The sequence below is a fragment of the Lissotriton helveticus genome, chromosome 3_1 (genome assembly GCF_964261635.1).
Source record: "Lissotriton helveticus chromosome 3_1, aLisHel1.1, whole genome shotgun sequence".
Classification (NCBI taxonomy): Eukaryota; Metazoa; Chordata; class Amphibia; order Caudata; family Salamandridae; genus Lissotriton; species Lissotriton helveticus.
The window spans coordinates 846,399,567-846,423,289 of record NC_136061.1 but is presented as its reverse complement, the minus strand read 5'-3'; the positions used below and the strand labels follow the sequence as shown (position 1 = coordinate 846,423,289).

Here is a 23,723-nt window from a genome sequence, read left to right as displayed (position 1 = left end):
GACATTGCCATAGTGTGCCAGTCATGAACATTTGCTAGGCTGCTACAGGAGCGTCCCTCCGTATTTTCACAAAGCATTGCTGCCTGGATAGCCAATTCTAGTGGGATTGGCACTGCGTCCAATCTTTTCTGCAGGATTTCCTGAGCTGAGCCATTCCACACACTCCCCACTGTGGTGGTACTGCTTGTGCATCTATTAATAAGGGAAGGAATCTGCGTTTAAACGTCTCTATCAGAAGAACAATTTACTTACCTTCGGTAACGATTTTCTGGCAGGAACTCTATCTAATCGCAGATTCTTCACCAACCCACCCTCGTCCCTGTTTTGTGGAATGGGCTCATAGTCCTTTAATAAGATTCCAACCTAAAGTATACAGACTGCCATAATCTGATTTCAGAGGCTCCATGTCCGTAGGCGAGGACAGAGATCAGGAAGATCTAACATCAGCTCGCAGATGTGGCTTAAATATAGTGGCCCTGATGTAATGTCCAAGGCGGGATGGACTAAACGCACAGCTGCACAAGGCCACCTGTCAGCACACGTGAGAATTGCTATGAAAGTTACGCCTGGGAAAATTCACAAGGTGAGAAATCTGCGGGTAGATAGTCTCTATTAGAAAAGGCATTACTGCAGGGTAAGTAGCTTGTTTATTTTGAGGAGATGAGTGGGAAGCATCCCTGAAACCAGGTTTCAGTTGTCTGGGGCATTGTTGTTGTAAATGTTTTGCATGTGTTTAGAAGAGCGCTTCTTAGCACCTTTCCCACGTTAGTCATCGGGAAGGAAAGTGATGGGAAGGGGGAGGATGCTTGTATGTTTATAACAGTCAGGGAGAGGGTGAGCAGCCTCTAATTGCATTGATTTCCATACCTCTGCACAAGGAGGAATTAATCTCCTCGAAGACTGAGGGCTTGGTAAGGGAAATATGATAGACACGTCTAGCCGCAGATTCCCGAACTTATTCCTTAACTTAGAATATCCCCAGGCATCAGACTGGATCCGGAAAATCTTTTTCCCCAGCATTACCTCTGCACGCTGAGAGGCGGCACCACTCAGCTCCGTCCTGAAGTGACGTCACAGAAGTGATGTCAATGGAGCCATATAAGCCCCTCCCAGCGTGCTAAGGTCAGTTTTCTTCTTTTCCGCGTCCTAACTCGGATCCGGGAAAGTAATACCTCAGGCCTGTTTTTGTTAATTACAGGCCTTCTCTCGTCTAGGAACAGTGTGTTCGATGCCCTTTGCGAGCTTCATACTGTGCCGGGGACATCCTACGACGTCTAGCCCTTCCATAGCGCCACCCCACAGCCTTCCGAGGCTCCTTGTGGCATCGCTGGAGTTTGCTGCGGCACGGTGCACGACACCGCTTTGGCGTACTCTCTTCCTGCAGGTTTCCACCTCGGGAAATGTTGAGTCGATGCTGGTCCGACTCTGAGCGGTCAAGTCCTTTTCGGAGGTGACCGGCTCGACCCAAGGAGTCGAGGCCATTTTGGAGCTCGCCGACGCTGGCTCGATTCGAAGGGTCGAGGCCTCTTCGGAGCTCGCTGGCTCCACTCAAGGGGACAAGACCTTTTCGGAGGTCGTCGACGCCGGCTCGACTTAAAGAGTCGAGGCCTTTTCGGGGGTCGCCGACGCTTGCTCCACTCCGCCAGTCGGGGCCTTTTCAGAGGTCTCCGACGCCGCCTCAATGCCGGTGCCGTCTCCAGCTTTATTGGTGGAGGATGTGGTCCTGGTGGGTTGACCACCCCCTGAGTCATTTCGCTGCTCTCTGGAGCAGGCGCCAGTGGAGCATTGGCCTACTCATCCTGCTGCTGAGCATCTATTAAGAGGCCGGTTTAGGTTGTGTCCATCACCTACTGATGACTTGTTCTCACTGCCTCGCGGGGCCACGGAGACTAGTGGGACGTTTGTCAGGGCTGTTTGCAGGGCTGCAGATATTTTAAGGATGGAGCCGCCCTCGGTCTTTAGACCTTCGGAGCCTTTGCTGGATATTCTCCACCAGGGCGCAGAGAACATGGAACCATTGTTGCCTTTTGCAGAGTCATTGTTTTACATCCTTCTCGGAACGTGGGGAAGGCCCTCCTCGGGAGACCCCATGGATCGTATTGTGGCACATCGCCATTGGCCGGCTCCCAATGACCCCGCCTGTTTGACCCTCGATCCTGGAGCTGGAGGACTTGTGCTTCAGGCAGCCCTCTCTGTCACTCCTGTTCCGTTGGAGTCATATGGCTGTGATGTGTTTGCATCCACCAGCTCGGGACTTCGGTCCCTCAACAAGTTGTGTGTATTTGTTTGGGCTACATTTCCCTTTGGGATGCTGTTGAACGGCTCCTCCCCTCCTTGCCGGAGAACTCTCGTGCCGATCTGGCCCGCCTAATCCGGGATGGCCATGATATGGTGCACTTTTCAATTTCGTTTGCCATGGACACCATGGACTCTGTGGGCCGTGCTATGGCCAGGTCTGCTGCTGTATGCCGCCACGCGTGGTTGCGCGATGGGCGTTTTCCCAGAGCATGTTCAGGAGCGGCTTCGAGATCTACCATTTGATGGGGTCACTCTTTTCAGGGGTGTGGAATTTTTCAAATAAACTGCTTGTCCGAGGGACGAAATGCAACTCAAATCTACTTGTCCTAAAGCAAAATCTACTTGTCCCACCTATCGATAACATCAATCACAACGACCAACACAAAAACCTTTGCGCAGTATGTAGCTTTAATAGCCTATCTGTATTTGGGTGTGGTAAGTTAAAGTTAATGTTTTCAGTATGGTTTATATGTAGATTGGTAAGTGGCTATAGATGCAGTATAGATTGAATGGATGCACCATTAGGGTGGTACATTACAAGGCTGTGTTGTGGGCATGATTGGGCCAGGTTCAAACATGTACTACAAGTTGATGTACTCGCATAGCTCACTCTGGATGTGCTGCTGAAGAGAAAATACAGAAACAACTGAATGGCCTGGTACCATGCTATACACAGGATGGTGCTAGGAGTGGTGTCTAATATGTACAGCTGATATAATGAGGGGCATCTGTTTTCGAAGATTGGTGTATGTAGGGATAATAGTTGTAACAAGCACAGATAGTAGAAAGTAACCTCCACGGTCAGATGACCAGATCCCCTAGCTGTTTTCCTGATTTGGCCTGCGACATCCACAGAAGTAGAACAAGGAAATGCAGTGATGCAATTAAAAGCAAGGAAGCATGACATGCACGACCTCCCTGCTGAGGAGGGGTACCTAAGCCCCGTGCCGTCTAGAACCTAATATACAAAGCAACTGTTCATCTCTCTCATCACTTAAGTGTCCTCAGTGATTTCACAAAAAGGACAGGCTAATACGTAAAGTAACCTGCATAAGTACTTTGACTTGACGTGGCCCGTTGAAACTGCAAGAGGAAGATGAGGAGGAACCAATAATTATTTAATGATCTCTCTCAGCCATTCATGCCATACAAGGGGGGCTCACTGCAGAGGGACTAGAAAATTTCCCTCACAGGCATCCTTTATGTTGGGATCACTCTAAGAGAAATGGAAGGTTCTCCTTTAAACCTACCTAGAGAAATGGAGAGCTAATAGGGGAGGATTCATCACCTCTCAGTCACTCACTCCTTACTGTAAGGGGAGCTGCAAAAAGCTCCCTCACAGCCGAGGAGCTTATGGGCAAAGTTGAAGGCCTCTCACCTTTTTTACATAGATGAATTCCCTCTCCCTGAGATTAAACATTTTTCATCCCCATTGCTAGGAGAAGGTTCTCTGAATGATGGCTATAACACTCACAGCTGTGAGAAAAGCACATGGAGATTCAATAAGTGGAGAAGTGTGGCTCACTGGTTAGAAGCGGCAGACCCTGAGGCAGAGGTCGGCCTGGGACCAGGGTTCAATTCCCGACGGGGCAGGGTCTTGGGTCAATGTCCGTGGACTCGATAATTCTCGCTTAGGTGCCTAAGCTAACCATGGGTCCCACTCTGCAACTCTGGGCAATAGCTTGCTTAATCTCCACAACGGCCCCAGCAACGCTGGGGATGCCTGGCTTCACCTTGGGGTGCCCTCTCACAGGGAAAGCCAGGACGGGTTCCCCAGCGGTATACAGCACCAGGACACCACGTAACGAGGTAACAGTGCGCTTTACAAGTATACATACATACATTACATTACATAAGGGAAAAAATAACCCCTCTCGTAGTCACTAATACTACTGAGGGAGGTCACTTACGGAGTAGCTAATACATTTTATTAATATAGATTTTTTCAGTAACATTTTGCAATAATAGAACAAATAGAGAGAAATAAATGATGTAGGTGAGGACCAGACAAAGCAAAAAAAATATATATAAAATTTTTGGAATGAATCATTACATTGTGTTGTCTCTGTTGGTCAGTGATTGAAGAGCCTGAAGATAGCTCACAGCACTTAATGCTTTTTAGGTGTCGCCTAGACGAAAGCAAAAGCGAAGCTTTTGCTGTCTAGGGCGAGACAACTTATGTTATCACTTTTGGGGGAATGTGGACAGCAGACTGTCACGCGCTTCTCCTGCCGGAGATTGTACCTTGTGGGCGCGCACGGCGCCGTGTCCCTCTCCTGCACTCGCACAGTTGCACTCACGCATGCGCACATACACTGCCACACGCATACACAGGCAAACACACACTGCATACACACACTCACCCCCCCCTCGCCGCCGCACCTACAAACACACACTAGCGCACCTACACAGACACACACACATACAGAGACCCCCCTCCCCCCGCTGCGGCCGCCGCCATCGCACATACACACACACACAAGCGCACCCCCCTCCCCCCTACAACTAAGCCCCACTTACCGCCATTCGGGACTTCTGTAGCCGGGGCTCTCCCTCGGGCATGTGAGCCCCGCTCTCAGGCACTCCGTGGGCGCGTGCGCGGGACTCCCGAAGTCGGAAGTTCCGCCCAAAGGAAGTAGGCGGCGTGCGTGCCGTACTTTCCAGGACGCTGCAGGTTGGTGCGAAGGGGTACGCTTCAGGCGTATGTGGCGTGCGGGGATCACCCGCGGACTGCTACGCTTCCGGCGTACCTTCGGGCCTCACAGCGGCAAGGAGGCAAGTGTAGACGGAGCTCCCGGGGCAATCTGGCAGCTCTCCTCCCGGTGGGGGCTCGTTGGAGGAAGGCGTGAATGCCGTGTATATGTAGATTGTTTAAGTAACCGGGGTTGGTGCAGCGAAGCACAGACTGGTTTGAGGGGTGTGCCATCTCTCATGTCTGTGGCACTGAGTCCTGCTCCCAGGTGCCCGCTCTCGGCCCCCTCTTGATGTGGTGTGGGGGCCTGGCACTTCTGACTGCTGCTGGCAGCCCGGCCACTGGCCATGGTGTTTAAAGCTGCCGCAGCCTGGGATTATGCACATAGTTAGTTGCCAGTACAGCCTCAATCAGCCAGTACCGCAGAGCGAGCTCGTGCTGCGCCTATAACAACGCCCCACCGTGGCACCCCCAGTGTGCACAAATGACCCCCTTTACACACCATCCACTTAGCTGCCCATAAGTAGGGGAAGAAAACACAATGCCCGAGTTGTGGATCCGGAGCGCAGGGTGGACAGGCAGGTCTCTCTCAGCACAATGTGCCTGCTTAGAGTGAGATCCAGTCTAACCTCCCTGCGATGCATTGCCTGTGAGGAGCGTGCACTATTTAGCACCTGTACTGAAGAGTCGTGCACTGTACTGTTGTCCGTGTGCTTAACCCCGCCCACCCTCTGTTGTCAATGTGCATATCCCTCTGTCCTATTCTGTGTGCATAACCACACCTGCCCACCCATCGTTGTCCGTGTGCATGACCCCGCCCGCCATTGTCAATGTGCATAACCTACCCACCGTTGTATGCACGCATTCTCGCCTGCCCGCCGTTGTCAATGTGCCTGACCCTGCCAGCCTGCATTTGTTGCTGTGCATAAAGCCATTGTTTGTTTGCATAACACCACCCGCCATTCTCTGTGTACATTACTGTGCATGTTGTTGTCCTTGTGCATATCCCCGCCCATCCTCCGATGTCTGTGTGCCTATCTCCATCTGGCCATTGTTCATGTACATAATCCCACCCACCTGCCATTGTCTGTGCGCATAACCCAATCTATCTAATGTTTTTCATGTGCATAACCCTGCCTGCCCTCCTGCTGCTGTTCTTGTGCAGAATCCCAACCGACCACCCTGCATTGTTCGTGTGCGTATCCCCATCTGCACACCCTCTGTTGTCCGTGTGCATATCCCTATCTGCGGTTGTCCATGTATAACCCCGCCTGCCCTCCCATTGTTGTCTGTGTGCATAACCCCCTCCATCGTTAGTGTAAAACCCCACCCTCCATTGTCTTGTGTGCATAACTGCACAATTACCCCCCCCACCCCACTCCCGTGGAGGATACCCGCACCTCTTCTTCTACCCCCTCACACTTAGTGAAGTCAAACCCCAGCACTATTGCTTTTCTTGTTAGAGGAATATGCATGCATCCTGTTGTAACTCATCCTGCAAGCCACACTTTTCTTGCACAGGCAGCGAAATGCAATGCAATAGGTCTCACATTTGCGAGAGATTAAGGTATTGGCATTGTAAATGACAATGCCATTTATTTATCTGTTTTCAAAACCAACACATAAATAAAAAGTTTGACATTTACAATGTCAATAGCTCTAACTTTTGCAAAGGCGAGACCGTTGCATTGTAAATGCTTGTTTTAAACTATGATCTCCGCAATATGATTTTGAAGCAACTTAATTTCCAATTCATGAGTTTTTCCCCTTTTCGCACCGCAAAATATTTGGGTACATTGAAGCCATTTTGCTTCAGAGTAATATATCGGGCCTAAATGTGAAGAGCTTGATTATGGGTGAATTTTATTCACCAGCCCTAAGGATCATTGGTAAGTCATGTCTGCAATAAAGTCAAAGTCCATTTGTAGTCTTGCCTCAGACCAGAAGTAGCACTGTGACTCAGTATCCCTCGGACTGCACACACAAACCCACTGCTCAGACACACAAGTCCACTAAACAAACAAACCCTGCCACTGCATAGATGCACGAGCCCCGTCAGAGACATACACATTAGTGCAGATACACATGAAACCCTGCACACACGACACTGCAGAGGCAAACTTCTTGAGACACACACACACAGCCACACACACACACTCACACTCCTTAAGACACAGTATCCCTTACTACAGACACAGTTTCCCTGGCAGACACACAAACTCTCCCTGCAGAGACAGACACACTGGCAGTGACACCCAAACAGACTAGCTCTGATACACACACCCTGGAACAGAGCACACATTATTGAAAAGAAACGCAAACCCCCTTGCACAGACACACAGAGTATGCAGAGAAAGTCCCTGCAGACACATACTCCGGCACAGAGAGATAGATCTTGAGTTATACACACGCACACACCTTCCCTCTGGTGCACACAACCCAATGCAGAGACATTTGCACCCCCGCACACATTTACTCAGCCCTGCAATGACAAACACAGGCACCTTCCAAACGCGCACAATTCCACCCTGCACAATCTGCTGATAGCACATACCTTACAGATATGCGAACCCTGTAAACAAACACACATACACACACAACCTTCAGGCACACAGCAACAAATACATTCAGCAGGTATCCCGTCCAGCAAAACACCTCCCAAATGGTTTATCCTGTTGCCTGGTCGGTGCATGATATCAAGCAGTTGCACGAAGTGTCATTGAGAAGGCGTCAGCATATGGGAACAAAAACAGGCAGGTTTGACACGCTCTCTGTTCAGGGATGGAGCAATGTAGCCTATATTGGAGCTTTTGGCCCGCTTTTTAGCTGGTTTACGGCCGATGCCCTGCTGGTTTAGGACTGTTTTACTGCAAGTAATGGCGTTCACTCTTTTTGGTACTTGCAAAGAAAATAAATAGCTTTCCAAAAACGGTTTGAGAGTGACACTGTGCTGCAGTGACTCTCTTCATATACCCTTGCACACAAAACTAGGACCCTCACACAATCCTAGGCCCCTAAGAACATAAATGTAAATAAATAAATCGATCTGGGACACTCCATATTTCCCAGCCTCTTATAGTCTGAATATTGGACATCAGAAGCCTGGAAGGAGCAAATATGTGAGGGCGTAGGTTTGAGGGGAAAGAATGAGCGCAAGAGCATAATGTGACACGAGCCATGATAATAGAAAGCCTGATAGGGAGGGAAAGAGAGAAACCCCTCCAGCAGGCCTGGGGCAGATATTGGAGCCCGAGTGGGAGAAAACACCAACAGAAGGACAAACGAGGGAGGGCAGGTATCAGAGGCCCTGGAGAAACTAATAGCCCGGGCAGGGGCACAGACGTCAGAACCAGGAGGAGCAAGCTGCCACAAGAGAGGTCTGCAGGAGACTTGGTCAAAAACATTCCACGGGAGAGCAAAGAGATTAGGTGTGGCGAGAACCCCTCCCAGCCCCCCAACCTCTTACCAGCTGCTTCTGAAGATGTATTCTACGAAACGTCATTGTCTTTTCCCTCCTTCACTGCCTCACAAACAGTGTGTGGCGCCTTGCGGCCAATAGCAAACACATTGTCTGACCCTAAACACACCCTCGCAGCAAGAATGCAGTTTCCTGCATAATGGGTTTACATATTTCTTTGGCCAATACCAGGCAAAAATATTGGGCTTCTAGTCTATTACAGGTCGTGATACTTTTCCCATGGTGATTGCATTTCATTATGCCTTTGTCACTGGCTGTGAGCACCAGAGCTTTATCCTGCTTATGGTTAGTAAATATCTAGTTGTCCGTCGGGCAAAATACACATTAAATCTTCTTGCCCTTGACAGAAACCAACCTGTCTCGGGCGTCGGGCGATATGAATTCCTCACCCCTGGTCTTTTTGACGCCCATGCAGATTCGGCGGGTCAGGCACCTCCTGTATATGTGTCTCCCTCATTTTAATCCTTGTGGAGGATTTTTGGTTTTGTGGCCGTGCCGTCCTTTTCTTTTCTGTTACCCGTTGTGGGCTGCAGATGTTCTGGGTTGTGTGGCTGCTCAGCTGTGTTGTTTACTTATTCTGGTACAGCTGGTTAAGCTGTGTTTAACTTTATTTTGAGCCTCTGCTTAACAGCTTGTCTCAAGAGGGACTCTTCTTTTGTAGGGTTGTGCCTTACCCGTTGGGGGGTATTTGTTGGCAATCATATTGCTACTCTTCCTTGCCCAGGAACTTGTGACGCAAGCTGACTCTTCCTACTGTTGTAGGATGTCTCCTCTGATGAGATCCATGGGCTTGGTTGTTCTCCAAGGGTTACAATTGGTTGTCTACGGTTCGTCCGTAATATATCCCCGCCTCCATAGGGATTTTTATCAACCTGGCGTGTTCCTACAACCTCGCTGTGCACATCTTGCCTGTCTATCAGTGGACATGTGCCCCCTGGGGGGGGGGGGGTTCCTTGCTTCTTGCAGGACACGGGTCCTGTTTGTTCCTTCCTGTCCTGTGCATATTCCTAGTTCTCAAGGATTGGCTCTTGTCTATGCCTTTCTGCCACTGGATCTATGCTCCACCCCTGATGTTTTTCTGGGTGCGAGTTCTTACTCCCATTCTGGCACAGGTGCTTCTTTAGGTAGCACTACTGTGTGTGTATTCTTCTCGAAGTTCTCCATTTTGGTAGACGGTGTTGGTCTTTGGCGGTGTAGGCTTTTGGCGCGAGGCTTCTGTCTGTGCCTTCTCTCAATCCTTTATGGGCAGTCTTGTGGTATATGTATCCGCTATCTCACAGGAGACCAGGATTCTTCCCCCTCGGGGACCTGTTATTTTTTTCTGCATTCTTTTTTTTTTTTTTTTTAACCTTTATTGTACAGAAGGCGCTCACAGATACGGGCCTACAACCCACCGGGCCGGCCACCACAATAAAATGACATACTAGGCAATACAGGAGTGACAACAGGATTTCTAAATAGCTCATATGAAGGCAAAGGTAACAAGTCTTCGAGCCGCCATCACGGACAGGATAAGAGTAGGTTAATTTTATAATAGAAAAAGGGGGTTTCGCAGGATAATGACAATCTGTAGAGTCCAGAGGGCCGCGGTGGGCCGTGAGCAAGCCGAAGTTTCGAATACAGGAAAAGACCAAAAGAACAGTCACATTTTGGCAAAGGCAGAACGTGAGTCCCACATCAATAACAATCACAATCGCTGCTCAACGCCCTCCCACCACTACCATGGCACATAATAGTAAAACAGCGAAAAGTACGCTTACAAAACTAAAAGCCCTCCGTACAGCAACCCAGGAAAGGAAAAGAAAAATGAGGGGGGGGAAAGGGAAAATAAGGGAGGAAAAGGACATCGGAAAAAAGGAGGGGGAAAGTGAGGGCGCAGCGTCAGTGCACGCCCCCCACGGCCAACAAAGCACCCAATACTAATTCGGCACAAGGAACTAGTGGCAACAGGAGAAACGGATGCGTAGTAAACCGTTACAGCAGACATACCAAAAGGGCCATGCCAGCACAAACACCCCGGGGGGCGACGCGCCGACACCGCGTCACGAAATTAGGGGATACATAAGAGCCATAGAACCAAAAGAGGAACAAAAGAAGATACAATAAAAAAGACCCCCCCACCACCCCGCACAGCCCACCCTGCACCCCTGCAGAAGGCTATGGCCTACCCCCCAGCAGCGTGCCTGTCGCCCTAATTAGAACCCGAAATATAGAAGAAATATAGAAAGAAAGAATCACGTAGATAAAAAGGGGGAGGGGGAAGAGAAAACAGGGAAAAACAGCGGGAGAGGAGCCACAGAATCAAAACCCCTTCGGCTCCCACCCCCCCGCCCGAGAATATTCAGAACCCACGGGAAGATGGCATATACACGGATAAGCTCCGGGAACGTTAAGAAGTATCAAACAGATTCATACAATTATAAACGGATCACCCAACCATACCACAAAATAACAGTCCACAGAGGCAAGATCGGCTCAACCCTGTCCTCGTTTTTCGCAAACTGTAGTCGTCCAATGAAGCAGGAACCAGATCACATGGAAACGGAGGTGAATTACAGGGAGTCGATTAACAAATACACTCAAGTCATAGCGATCGCGACACGGATGATCCAGAAAGTACAGGAACCACCTCAGGCAAAGCAGGCACAGTTCCGAAGAGAACACGGAGAAAGCCGGTCCAGCGGCACAGTCACAGGATCTTTGTCCGGCCATATGAGGCAAAAGAGGAAAAGGAGACCCATCAAGGGCGGGCCAGACGGGATCCGGCTGGCGAACCTCCGGAGCAGAAGGAGGCACAGGATGAAGAAGGGCAGCGGACTTCCGTATATCCACACCAACAGCAGCCACCAGGTCCACGACCCCAAGGAAAGTTCCAGCAGCACACAACAGAGATGAAGCCGCACAAACCGGAGGGGGCCCGGCAGGCCCAGCCAAGGGACCTCTCTCCAGGATAGCGATAGGTGCGGTCACAGGCGCCCCCCAGGAGCGCAGGGCGGCGAGGATGTCGCCAAGTGTAGGCTCACCTTTGCAGTATTCAGAAACCGTGCCGTGCGGCGGATCCGCATCGCTGGTCCCAGCAAGGCCGAGAGTCATGGGGCCGGCCGCCATCTTAGAAGCCCGGCGGGGCCGCTGCAAACACCAACCCCCGCCCGGATACCAACGGGGCCAAAGAGAATACCGGCAGCCACCGGCGGAGGTGCCACCAGGGCAGGAAGAGGGGCCACCAGAAGAAGGCGATGCGCCGGCACCCCACACGCCGCCGGCACCGTTCTCCGAGCCCGGGCTGAGGAACTCAAAATGGCCGGGTCGGAGAACAAAGGGGAGACGAGCCAGATGTACGGTTAACCCCGTCCATGGAAGGCAGCGCCCCAACACCAGGCCACAGGACCGCCGGACCAGGCCCGGGGGGCCGCAATCGGTCTGTTAGCACATCGGCCTCTCCGACCAACTCTCCACCACCACCAAGGGCCGGCCACCGCACCCCGTCCAGCCCGGGCGCCGCCAAGGAGTGCCAGGCCCGGCCGCTCCGGAGGCCCCGAAGCAGACAGGGGCGTAACTCAGGATCCGCGACACCCAGGAACCACCGGAGCAAACGGTAAGCGCCTGTGAGGTATCGTCGTTCCACTGCACATCGTAGAATACTTCCCGGGGCAGGATAAAGTACAGGATAGTTGTTGCAGACAGGAGAGTGAACGGAGCCGAGCTAAAACGCGGCCATCTCGGACGCGAGCTTGGCTCCTCTTTTCTGCATTCTTAACTGTTATGCAGCACACCAGTGCTGTGGTACCGCTTGCTTGACTCCCCTATTTAAGATGTAGTCACTCTACGTACGTGTGTCAACATTACGGATTTGGCGTCTTTACCATCCCTTGTTCATGCTCCTTAAGGTGGGTCATGGGTCTGATGTCCGTTGTCCTGGCATTGCGATTTCCACCGTATTTCGTCAGCAGTTGACGAATATGTTCTCCTGGAACTTGGTGGTTGTTTCGCAGACCCTCCTCCTATGGGGTATGGCTTTGGTATCTATTCTAAGTTAAGGAATCTGCGGCTAGATGTCTCTATCAGATGGAAGAGTTACTTACCTTCGGTCTAGCTGCAGATTCCTTAATGCCCACCCATCCCATCCTCTCCACTCTGCAAAGACCTTTTTCATATGGTGTCTTTCCACCTAGCTGCTCTTTCTGGTGGCCTTAGTCTTCCAGAGGTGTGCTCTCGCACCTCACTCTGGGGTAGGGTGTGTTGTTCTGCGTGGGGGCCTTCGGCCTCTTCTCTATCCTAGTGTTGGTGGCACGTTCTCGCACCTTCCGTTGGCGCAGGGGGTGTTCTTGGGCTTTCGAGCTATTTGGCTCTCCACTCTGTCCACGTTTTTTTAGGTGGCTTAGGTCTATACGTTTCACTGCCTTCTCTTGTTGATCCACCCGTGTTCTTCACGTCTGGTTATTTTGTTTTTACTCCCCCCCCCCCCCGCCTGTGCCTCCTTTCTATGGCAGTCTGTTGGGTTGGGTTCTCTTTGGTACTGCAGTCCCTCCTTCACCGGAAGGTGTGTACAGTGAACTGCTGGTGGTTGTTCACTTCTAATCACTTGTCTGGCAACATGTTCCTTCAATATTGTAGTTCTTTTACCTTCCCTCCTGTGGTGATAATCTCTGTCTGCCTTGTCGTATCCTTTGTGTTGCAGCTGTTAGCCCCAGGACATGAGGCGCAACTTGACGCTTTGTTAGGCCCTTGCTTGCAGCACAGGCTCTGTGAGTTTCCTCCAGTCCTGGTGCTGGGTGCTTTTCAACTTACTTTGGTTTCTCATTATAAATGAATTATTCTTTTTTACCACACACTGTTCCCATGCTATTGCAGTTGTTGTCATGGCTCTGCGTTGTGGCTTGGAAAAGTTTCCTGTAGAAAACTGACGTCAGCACGCCGGGAGAGGCTTATGTGGCTTCATTGACGTCACTTCCGTGGACGACGTCAGGCACAGCCGAGCAGCGCTGCCTCCGGGCATGCAGAGGTATTGCTGGGGAAAAAGATTTTTCGGATCCAGTCTGGCGCCTGGGGATATTCTAAGTTAAGGAATAAGCTAAAGAATCTGCGGCTAGACTGTGTCTCTACCAGATATATCGTTATAGAAGGTAAGTAACTTCCTTCACCACCCAAGGTGGATTGCTTAGTCATGAAGTGAGAAAAGGAAAAACAATACAATATTCCATTTAACCTGCACCCATGTCTATCCAAGAAATCAAACACTCTTGGTAGTGGAAAGATTTAAGGTTCAGTCGTCGAACCAATGGAGAAAAGACCAGTAGAAGGCTAGTTATGTTATACCTGGACACCAGATTTGGAAATGGTCAGGCACGAGTGGTGTTTGGAGAAGTCTACACCAGTTGCTGATCTTGCGTGCCTTTTTATCCTGTTGTACTTCAGAGATATGAGGAGACATGTGAACCTCTAGAAGCTGTGTGGCTTCCTGGCAACCCACAACGCCCTCCTCTGTCAAGTGGTACACTGCACCCTGCAGTTGTAAAGCAACTAGGGACACGTCAGCCTCCCCAACTGTGCTACCAACATAGCGTCTATGACGCGCAGGAGTAAAGCCACTTCATGACAGAAGAGAAGGGACATTACTTTCCTAAAGTCCAGAACTTTTTGTTCTGCATTACTTGGGACTCTGCTGTCTACTTCTCTAGATGTCAAAGTGAAAAATAAGAGGGAGCACCACAAAAGTTCTGCAAAGCCGGGAGGAGGAAATCACCAATGCCCCGCACAACAAATGTGTAAAAGGATGGTAGAATGTGCTGAAGCAGTGGGTCAGTGCACTTGAATGCTTGTGCTTAAATACCACTGAAAAGAAGCACATGACACCAGTAAAACACAACGTACCTGCTGGAGAACAGCAAAGGAAAGAACAAGAGGATCCGTGGAGAGGTTGTTTGTTGAAATAAGCTTCTATTTTATTGGCACACATAAGCCCTAGTGTATTTTACTGTTTGAGAGTTAGATGATGTAAACATATAAATTTCTTCCTCCGTTTTTTTTACCATTTTTTTTTTTTACCACTCGTGAACTGTTTTCTCTTTTAATTCCAGACCCCTTACCATGTAAATCTGCTGCTGGCAGGGTACGATGAGCATGATGGCCCTTCACTCTATTACATGGATTACTTGGCAGCCCTGGCACAAGCACCGTTTGCAGCCCATGGTTATGGTGCCTTCCTTACACTCAGCATTCTGGACCGATACTACAAACCAGGTAAATGTCACGAGGCTTGCTTTACAAACTCCCTGAAATGCCCATTGAGCACTTCTGATATTGCCGTAAGTAAACTGCGATTCGCTAATTGCAGCACTTGGTACTGCAAACATTTACTGGTGTTGTCATTTCAAAGAGTGTGTGGGTCTGGGTAAAGTGCATGTTTCATTCAAACTAGGCATAATCCTCATCATGTCTTCTAAGTTATAGTAAAATTAAACTGGCTTTGTTAACCGGATCAGTTGCAGTTCCCCATAGTAAATCGGTTATTGGCAGCAGTGAGCGTTACCTTGACATGTCATAATTCATGGCATTGTCGCTGTAAAGTGTTGTGTGTGTCGTGTGGGCATGGCAGCATTCATGATGGAAGATGATCACAGCAGTTTTATTTGGGTGGAAGTGGTACTCGAATTAGCAAACCATGGATTTGCTGCTGGCTTTGGAGCATCGTAGCCTGATTTACTTTGGGTACAGTGGATGCGAGAGCAGGGTGTTAGACCATGTGTTGATGGGAATCAAGGTGTAGGTCACAAATAAGCCCTGGTGAAATTTCTGTTGCAACAGCGTAATTTCAATAATTATGTTACGCTTGTCATGCAAAGTTCATGAAAGTATGCTATTATGACACATTGCGTAGGAACGGGCCGCTTGCAGAAACAAAATGTGCACATATGCATGGAAACCACTTTAATGACCAGGACGCAAGCAGCTGCCATTTGCTGTGCTTGGCTTTTTTTGCATGCACTTTTTCTAGCACAAAACGAATTTTGCATAAGCCTATAGTCCCAAATGCTGTTTTTTGGATTTCACATAATTTAATGTCATTTTTTTGCAACTTGGTGAAAGAAAATTGCATGAATTTTGCCCACCCTTAGTCACAACCATGGCTGTGACCAGGTGACTTTAGCTTACACTATGGTCCCTAGATCATATCTCTAGCAGGTCAGGCGTTACCAAAGGTAATGAACTTGTTCTTCAATTCCACACCCATCTCCTCTGTGTCTGATAAATGTTATGTTTATTGTTGATGGCAGAGTGAAATAGGGTGTTGATAATAAGTTTTAATGCAGGTTGGTTGGGGCCCTTCCAGAGACCGGTCAGAAAGTTATTGATGTTAGCTACATGGCGAAATAAGATCAGAATGAAGGGTGATCTGCACGTGGCTCCCAAGATGGGCATGTACCAGTAGCGTAGCAATTTTTATCTTTACATTCCATAAAATAAAGTAATTCATGAACTCTGCCTGTGTTGCAAGGCCACTTTGTGAGGGGATGTAGGACAGGTTGTCTGCTGTACAGCCACTTCTACAGATTACTTTTCTACAGCACATTTGTGTTGCCACGGACTATAATTTGTATTTACTTTTTTTAGAAAAGCTTTGTTTCCCTTGAAAGTCGTGGGATTGGGGCCATGGACTATATAGTCAATCATGCAGCCCCATGATAGGTAGTTGGCTGTGTGGCCTCATGAGTGCACATTTCTTGATATGTCAGTACAATCTCCCTTCACGCCACACACTCACACCACTGTGCCAGTCATCATGATTTCTCCAGTTTTGGATCTTTCATAGATCCACATGCTTGAATAATTCTCAGTCGTCAAAATGGGAGTTCCACGGTACAATAATAAAGCTGTGTTCGAGGCATATGAGCTGCAGATTACACACTATGCATAGATGGCCACCTAGTGTTGGACCCGGATGTTTGCAGTTTGTTTTTGTTGTAGAAAGTCTTTGGAAGTCACGGGATAGGTGACTCCTCCTTTGGATGATACTGCGCATGGGCATCGGCTCCATCCCTAGATTGTTTTTTTCCGCCACCGGGCTTGAATGTGTTTCCAGCGCTCCGTGTTGAAACTGATTTCCGTCGGCGCGCAATCCTCACCAGCTTCGAGAAGTTTAGAACGCGTTTCCAGTCGACGCTACTCTACCAACATCCAGGACTTCGATTCCGGTTGTCGTCGAAGGCCTTTGGGCCCAACTAGGCCTCGACTCCAGCTCATGGATAGGACGCCATTTAAAAAGTGTCCTCAATGTGGGTCGAAGTTTCCCCACACTGACCTTCATGAGGTGTGTAACCTTTGCCTCTTCCCGGAGCACGAGGCCAGAGACTGTTCTGCTTGTGCCTCCTTCCGCTCCAAGAAGACGATCCGGGACCGAAGAGCTCGGAGAACAATGGCTCAAAGATCTTCAGCTCCGATTCCAAACATCTTCGACGTCCCAGAACAACATGGCGTCGACAGCAACTCCGAGGCAGAAGATTCCGATGTCGAGGAAGTCACTCCAGCGCAGTGGGTCGTAAGTAAGACCGTCGACCCCGACCCTTCCTCGGCACACCCCAAAAAGGCTTTGGTCACACTCTCGCCCTCGAGCTTGGGTACACACCGAGACACTGCTTCTACTGTCCCACCTTCAGGCCCGGCTAAGAAGCGAACAAAGCCTTCAGGTGACTCTAGCTCGAGTCGCCCTCCACACGGTGCCGACGCGCACCTACCGGCACCGAAAAAGACACCATCGGTTGCCACGCCCACATCGAAACCATCGGCACTGAAACACAGTTACTACTCCAGCACCGAAAGCAAGGTCGGAGCCAAGCAAAGCTTCGGATCCGAAGAAACAGCCCGATCCGAAACCTTCATTGGCACCAAAAAAATTATCGGAACCCAAAAAACATTTTGAGCCGAAAAAGATCCCTGCTTCTCCTGTAAACGACATTACAAAAGAAGCAACTTTGGTGCCAAAACCTTCCTCCACACCGAAAGATCACACTTATGCAGAGGACTTATTTCACCCAGACCCTGCACAAAAGACTTTGGTGAAAGATCCAACTACTGGTCGACTAACTTTAAGTTCAAAGAAACAACCACTAGAAACAGAAGCACCAGCTCCTCCTCCAATGAAGAAGGACATAGCTACTTCTCCGCTAAGAGTGCCTTCCCCTTCTCCTCCACGTATGCCATCACCACCTGTTCCCCTGCCACAACATTCCACTACACACACTATCATACATGATGATAATGGGGATGATAGCTCTGATGACATAAGGGGTAACGCAGATGATCCATCTATTCCCCCAGGCTCACCTGACCCATGGGACGATTATAACACACCAGACGTTCCAAATGTCCCTCAAGATGACATATACCCAACTAGGCCTTCTCCGCCAGAAGACACCATGGGCTTTAATCAGTTGGTACACAGAGCTGCACAATATCATGGGGTGGATATGCATACAGACACAGTAGAGGAAGACTTCCTACTTGATACATTTGACAATGCACAAAGTACTTCATCCATTTTACCCATGCTCAAAGGAGTTATTAAACACGCCCCTGAGGTTTTCAAAGACCCAGTTAGAACTCGGGTCATTAACCCACGAATAGAGAAAAAATATAAAGCTGCACCTTCAGATCCAGCTTATATTAAAGGCCCAGTTCCCCTAGACTCGCTTGTAGTTTCAAACGCACGCAAAAGGGCTAACTCACAAACGTCAGGTGAGGCTCCCCCACCTGACAAAGAGTCTAAAATCCTTGATGCATCAGGAAAGAGAACTGCCTCCCAAGCAGCAAACATGTGGCGTATCGCCAATACACAAGCATTATTGGCACGTTACGACAGAGCACACTACGGTGGACTAGAGTCACTGATGCAGCACCTCCCGGATAAGTACAAAAATAGAGCTAATGAGCTTATCCAAGAAGGGAAAAAGATTACCAACACCTCAATTCGTTGTGCTCTTGACACAGCAGACACTGCCTCGGGAGCAATTAAGACAAGTGTTTTTTGCTGCGTAGACATGCGTGGCTACGCATATCAGGTTTTAAACCTGAAGTCCATAGTGCTATACTCAATCAACCCTTTGATGAGCAACACTTATTCGGACCCAATGTAGATGTATCCCTCGAAAAAATGAAGGATACAGACACAGCAAAATCTATGGGAGCCTTGCAGTCGCAAGCTCCCAGACGTTCATTTTGAAGCTCATCCTATAGAGCACCAACAGAGGATGTGCTTCAGACACACCTTCCACCTCCTATAAAGCCCCAATACAATCTACATATAGTAAGGGCTACCAAAGGGGTGGTTACAGAGGTAACAACAACAAGGGCAGAGGCAAGACCAACAATTCCCGCTCTGCCTCCACCCCTACCCAATGACTCTCCTCCCCCCGCCCCATTCCACTCCGGTCGGGGGAAGACTACAGCAATATCTACCAGCCTGGGAAAACATCACATCAAACGGGTAGGTGCTTCAAATAATCCAGTCAGGTTACTGTTTAGAACTAACATCCACCCCCCCAAACATACCACCCAGACAGCGTCCAATGTCACAAGAACATTTGATACTGCTCAGACAGGAAGTGGTATCTCTCCTGCAGAAAAATGCAATAGAAATAGTTCCAAAGCATCAGCACAACAAGGGTGTATACTCCCTATATTTCTTAATTCCAAAGAAGGACGGATCTCTGAGACCTATTCAAGACCTCAGACCTCTAAACATTTACATAGTCAGACCATTTTCATATGGTCACACTTTAACAAGTCCTTCCGCTCCTGTTACAAAACGACTTCCCTGTCACTCTGGGATCTCAAGGACGCCTACTTTCACATTCCCATCCACACAGCGCACAGAAAATATCTCAGATTTGTGCTGGACGGGCAGCACTACCAGTTCAAAGTGCTCCCATTCGGAGTCACAACAACACCAAGAGTGTTTACCAAATGCCTAGCAGTCGTAGCAGCACACTTAAGAAGACAGCAGATTCGTGTCATCCCATATCTCGATGACTGGCTCATAAAAGCAAGCTCATACGGCCAGTGTGTACAACACACTCAGGCCACAATTCTACTACTCCACAACTTGGGATTCACAGTAAATCACATCAAGTCACATCTGCTACCCTCGCACACACAATACCTAGGTGCTACAATAAACACCCAATTAACACTAGCTTATCCCTCTCCGTCCAGGATAAAAAGTGTGCAAACGCTTCTAACAAAATTCAAACCGCAACACTCGCTTCCAGCTCGAGTGTTCATGCAACTCAAAGGAATGATGGCATCTTGAATATTTATATTACCTCACGCAAGACTTCAAAACGTCCACTTCAAGAGTACCTAGCACGACAGTGGAACCAGGCTCATGGTCAATTAACAGACCTAGTGTTGGTAGACAGTCGGACTCATCGCTCTCTGCAATGGTGGAGCACAAAAAATCTTTCAAAGGGCCGACCGTTCCTAGAGCCAGTTCTCCAAATATTCATGACAGCGGACGAGGCGCTCTCCGGCTGGGGAGCTCACCTACTGCATCACACCATGCAAGGCCGGTGGACACCGCAACGAAAGCTACTCCACATCAACCACTTAGAGTTGCTAGCTGTGTTTCGAGCCCTAAAAGCATTTCAAACTCAAGTGTCAGGCAAAGCTGTATTAGTCCGAACAGACAATATGACAGCGATGTACTACATAAACAAACAAGGCGGGACACACTCTCTGCAGCTCTCTGTTAGCACAGCAGATATGGAGATGGGCTATACCTCTAAAGATCTTCCTCTTAGCCCAACATGTCCCAGGAGTACAAAACACCATGGCAGATCTACTAAGTCGACAGACACAGCAGATCCACGAGTGGGAACTTGCTCCTCAAGTTCTTAAACTGTTTTTTCCAAACATGGGGACAACCTCAGACAGACCTCTTTGCCACCCACGAAAATGCAAAATGCCCAAACTTCGCCGCCAGATACCCACACCCATTGTCCAAAGGCAATGCGATATGGATGAACTGGTCAGGACAATTTGCGTACGCCTTTCCTCCTCTCCCACTACTTCCATTAGTGGTCCGCAAACTACAGCAACATTCCCTAACACTCATTCTAGTTGCTCCAACTTGGGCCAGACAACCGTGGTACACCACACTGCTGCAACTATCTGTGGTGCCACACCAAAAACTCAGCCTATCTCCACGCCTATTAACACAGAACCATGGAGAGATCAGACACCCGGACCCAGCTCAGCTCAACCTAGCGATCTGTCTCTTGAAGTCATAGTTTGGTTACCTTAACCTTCCTCAAGAATGTGTGAACATCCTCAAAGAAGCTAGACGTCCCACTACCAGAGCATGTTATGCTGCTAAGTGGAAAAGGTTTGTGATATACTGTCAAAACAATCACATAAACCCCCTGGATGTGTCTATTCAACACATAGGATACCTCCTACACCTTCAAAAGTGTAACTTCGCATACACGTCTATCAGATTACACCTTGCTGCTATAGCAGCATACTTACAAAATGGACATCTATCTCTTTTTAGAGTACCAGCTATAAAAGCTTTCATGGAAGGGCTGAAAAGAATAATGCCTCCCAGAACACCACCTTCACCAGTGTGGAACTTAAACATCATTCTCACACGTCTCATGGGGCCTCCCTTTGAACCTTTACACAAATGTGAATTGCAATTCCTAACTTGGAAAGTAGCTTTCCTAGTAGCCATTACTTCTCTTAGAAGAGTAAGCGAACTGCAAGATTTACCATTCAAGAACCTTTCCTGCAAATGCATCATAACAAAGTGGTTCTTCGTACTAATCCTAAATTCCTTCCAAAAGTCATTTCACCATTCCATCTAAATCAATCTGTGGAGCTGCCCGTATTCTTCTCGCAGCCACAAACAGTCGCTGAAAGAGCTCTACACACTTTAGATGTTAAAAGAGCGCTACTTTATTATATAGAAAAAACACAAAGTTTTCGCAAAACAAAACCGCTTTTTGTGTCCTTTTCACCACCACATAAAGGCAATACCATATCAAAATCTGGAATTGCTAGGTGGATTGTCAAATGCATACAAATCTGTTATCAAAAGGCCAAACGTATGTTAACAATTCCTCCAAAAGCCCATTCTACAAGAAAGATAGGGGCTTCTATGGCATTCTTAGGGAACATTCCCTTAGATGGCATATGCAAACAGCTACATGGTCTACACCGCACACATTCACAAAACACTATTGTGTAGATGTGCAAACTAATATATTTAAACAGGAGAGAAAGGGCAAAATAAAATACTCTCATACCCCTAAGGCTAATCAGTTCAAAACAACAAAAGAGTATCCAAAATCATAATATATACAAAGCTCTATAAGGAGAAAACGGTAACATAACCCGTCCACCAACACCTTTAAGTGCCTTGTGTCAGAAAATGGACTATGTCAAAGGGATAGTGGTTTCCCAGTGTTGGAAAAAAGGAACCCTCAGGCACCCACGTACAGTAGGTAGCCCTGTTTCTTCATCGGGTTCCTGTGGTTAGTAGTGTGGAAGTAAGATTGACCAAAAAAGTGCAGGTTAAAATGGGTATAGACCACTCCCTCAACCAACACTTTTAATAAAGGGGTGATTCGAACCCAATTAAAAACAGTGTGAATGTAAGGACAGCATGGGGTTAAGTAAATTTGAACCCACTGTCCTAAAAATAGGTCGACATGTTTCAGCTTGAGGGTCCTCTTCGACCCAGCATTCCTCAGGACCAGTAGTGAACTCTCTCCCAAATGGGCACGGCCAACCCTACGTGGCCTACTTACAATGGAAGGATGATAATCAACTTTACATGTATGTTTTTACCAACTTGTAACCGCTGTTTGGATAAAAGCTCAGGTACTCAACCTCCGTTTTGCTGTCCTTACATTCACACTGTTTTTAATTGGGTTCGAATCACCCCTTTATTAAAAGTGTTGGTTGAGGGAGTGGTCTATACCCATTTTAACCTGCACTTTTTTGGTCAATCTTACTTCCACACTACTAACCACAGGAACCCGATGAAGAAACAGGGCTACCTACTGTACGTGGGTGCCCGAGGGTTCCTTTTTTCCAACACTGGGAAACCACTATCCCTTTGACACAGTCCATTTTCTGACACAAGGCACTTAAAGGTGTTGGTGGACGGGTTATGTTACCATTTTCTCCTTATAGAGCTTTGTATATATTATGATTTTGGATACTCTTTTGTTGTTTTGAACTGATGTGCAAACTAAGCAACAAGCCACTGTGGGCCAGGCTGTACTAAAAACTTGATTCCAAACCACTGCAACAGATACGGGTGGTTGCCGCTAAGGTGGTACTGCTATACAATCTATGCATAGTGTGTAATCTGCAGCTCATGTGCCTCGAACGGAAAATGCTACTTACCAGTATGCATCTGTTCTTGGCATGTAGAGCTGCAGAGTTACACACGGCCACCTGCCTCCCCGGCCACCTTTATCTGTTCCAGTATTATCTTAATTAGATACAAACCACATGGACATCACTACTTCTTGTACAGCTCCATCACTTCCCTAATGGCGAAAAACAATCTGGGGATGGAGCCGATGCCCATGCGCAGTAACATCCAAAGGAGGAGTCACCTATCCTGTGATTTCCAAAGACTTTCTACAACAAAAACAAACTGCAAACATCCGGGCTCAACACTAGGTGGCCATCTAGCATAGTGTGTAACTCTGCAGCTCTACATGCCAAGAACAGATGCATTCTGGTAAGTAGCATTTTCCTTTTATCTCCATAATAGGTTACAACAGTAATGAACAATCACTTAGCCTATCTATGTCCTTTTTAAAACCCTTAACCAGACAGGAGACATCACCCTCTAGAACACTCCCAAGAGAGGCTGTTTCCCCCAGATTTTCACTGCACTTCATGTGTAAAGGGAGTCTCCCTGAGCTCTGCTCAGTTTTCTACTTCCAGGTCTTGGAAAGCTACTTCTATTTCTCCTACAATGTCTGATACAGCGAAAAAAGCCTTTTTCAGAACCAGTTAGACTTGCAAAAAGAAAATGGTACATGTGGATTACCCTCATAAGGACGGTCTCTACTGCCTCTACCACAAACATAAGTTAAAGAAGTATACCATTTGTTACACTTTTTCCTCTGAAACCTTGAAAGACCGAGAGGAGTGGCTTCTTCTGTGGCTTCAAAAGTCAAAAACTCTGAGATCATCTGAGGAGGACAGTGCTACCTCGGCACGGTCTCACAAAAGATC

The 23,723-nt window shown here is 48.3% G+C and overlaps 1 protein-coding gene across 1 annotated transcript in view; it reads left to right on the top strand.

Moving 5' to 3' along the window:
* PSMB2 (proteasome 20S subunit beta 2) overlaps positions 1 to 23,723 on the top strand; it is a 192,166-nt gene that overhangs the window by 127,219 nt on the left and 41,224 nt on the right. Inside the window, exon 4 of the mRNA XM_078681151.1 lies at positions 14,546 to 14,708. Within this exon, the coding sequence (XP_078537277.1) occupies positions 14,546 to 14,708 (163 nt within the window). The remainder of the gene's footprint in view (positions 1 to 14,545; positions 14,709 to 23,723) is intronic.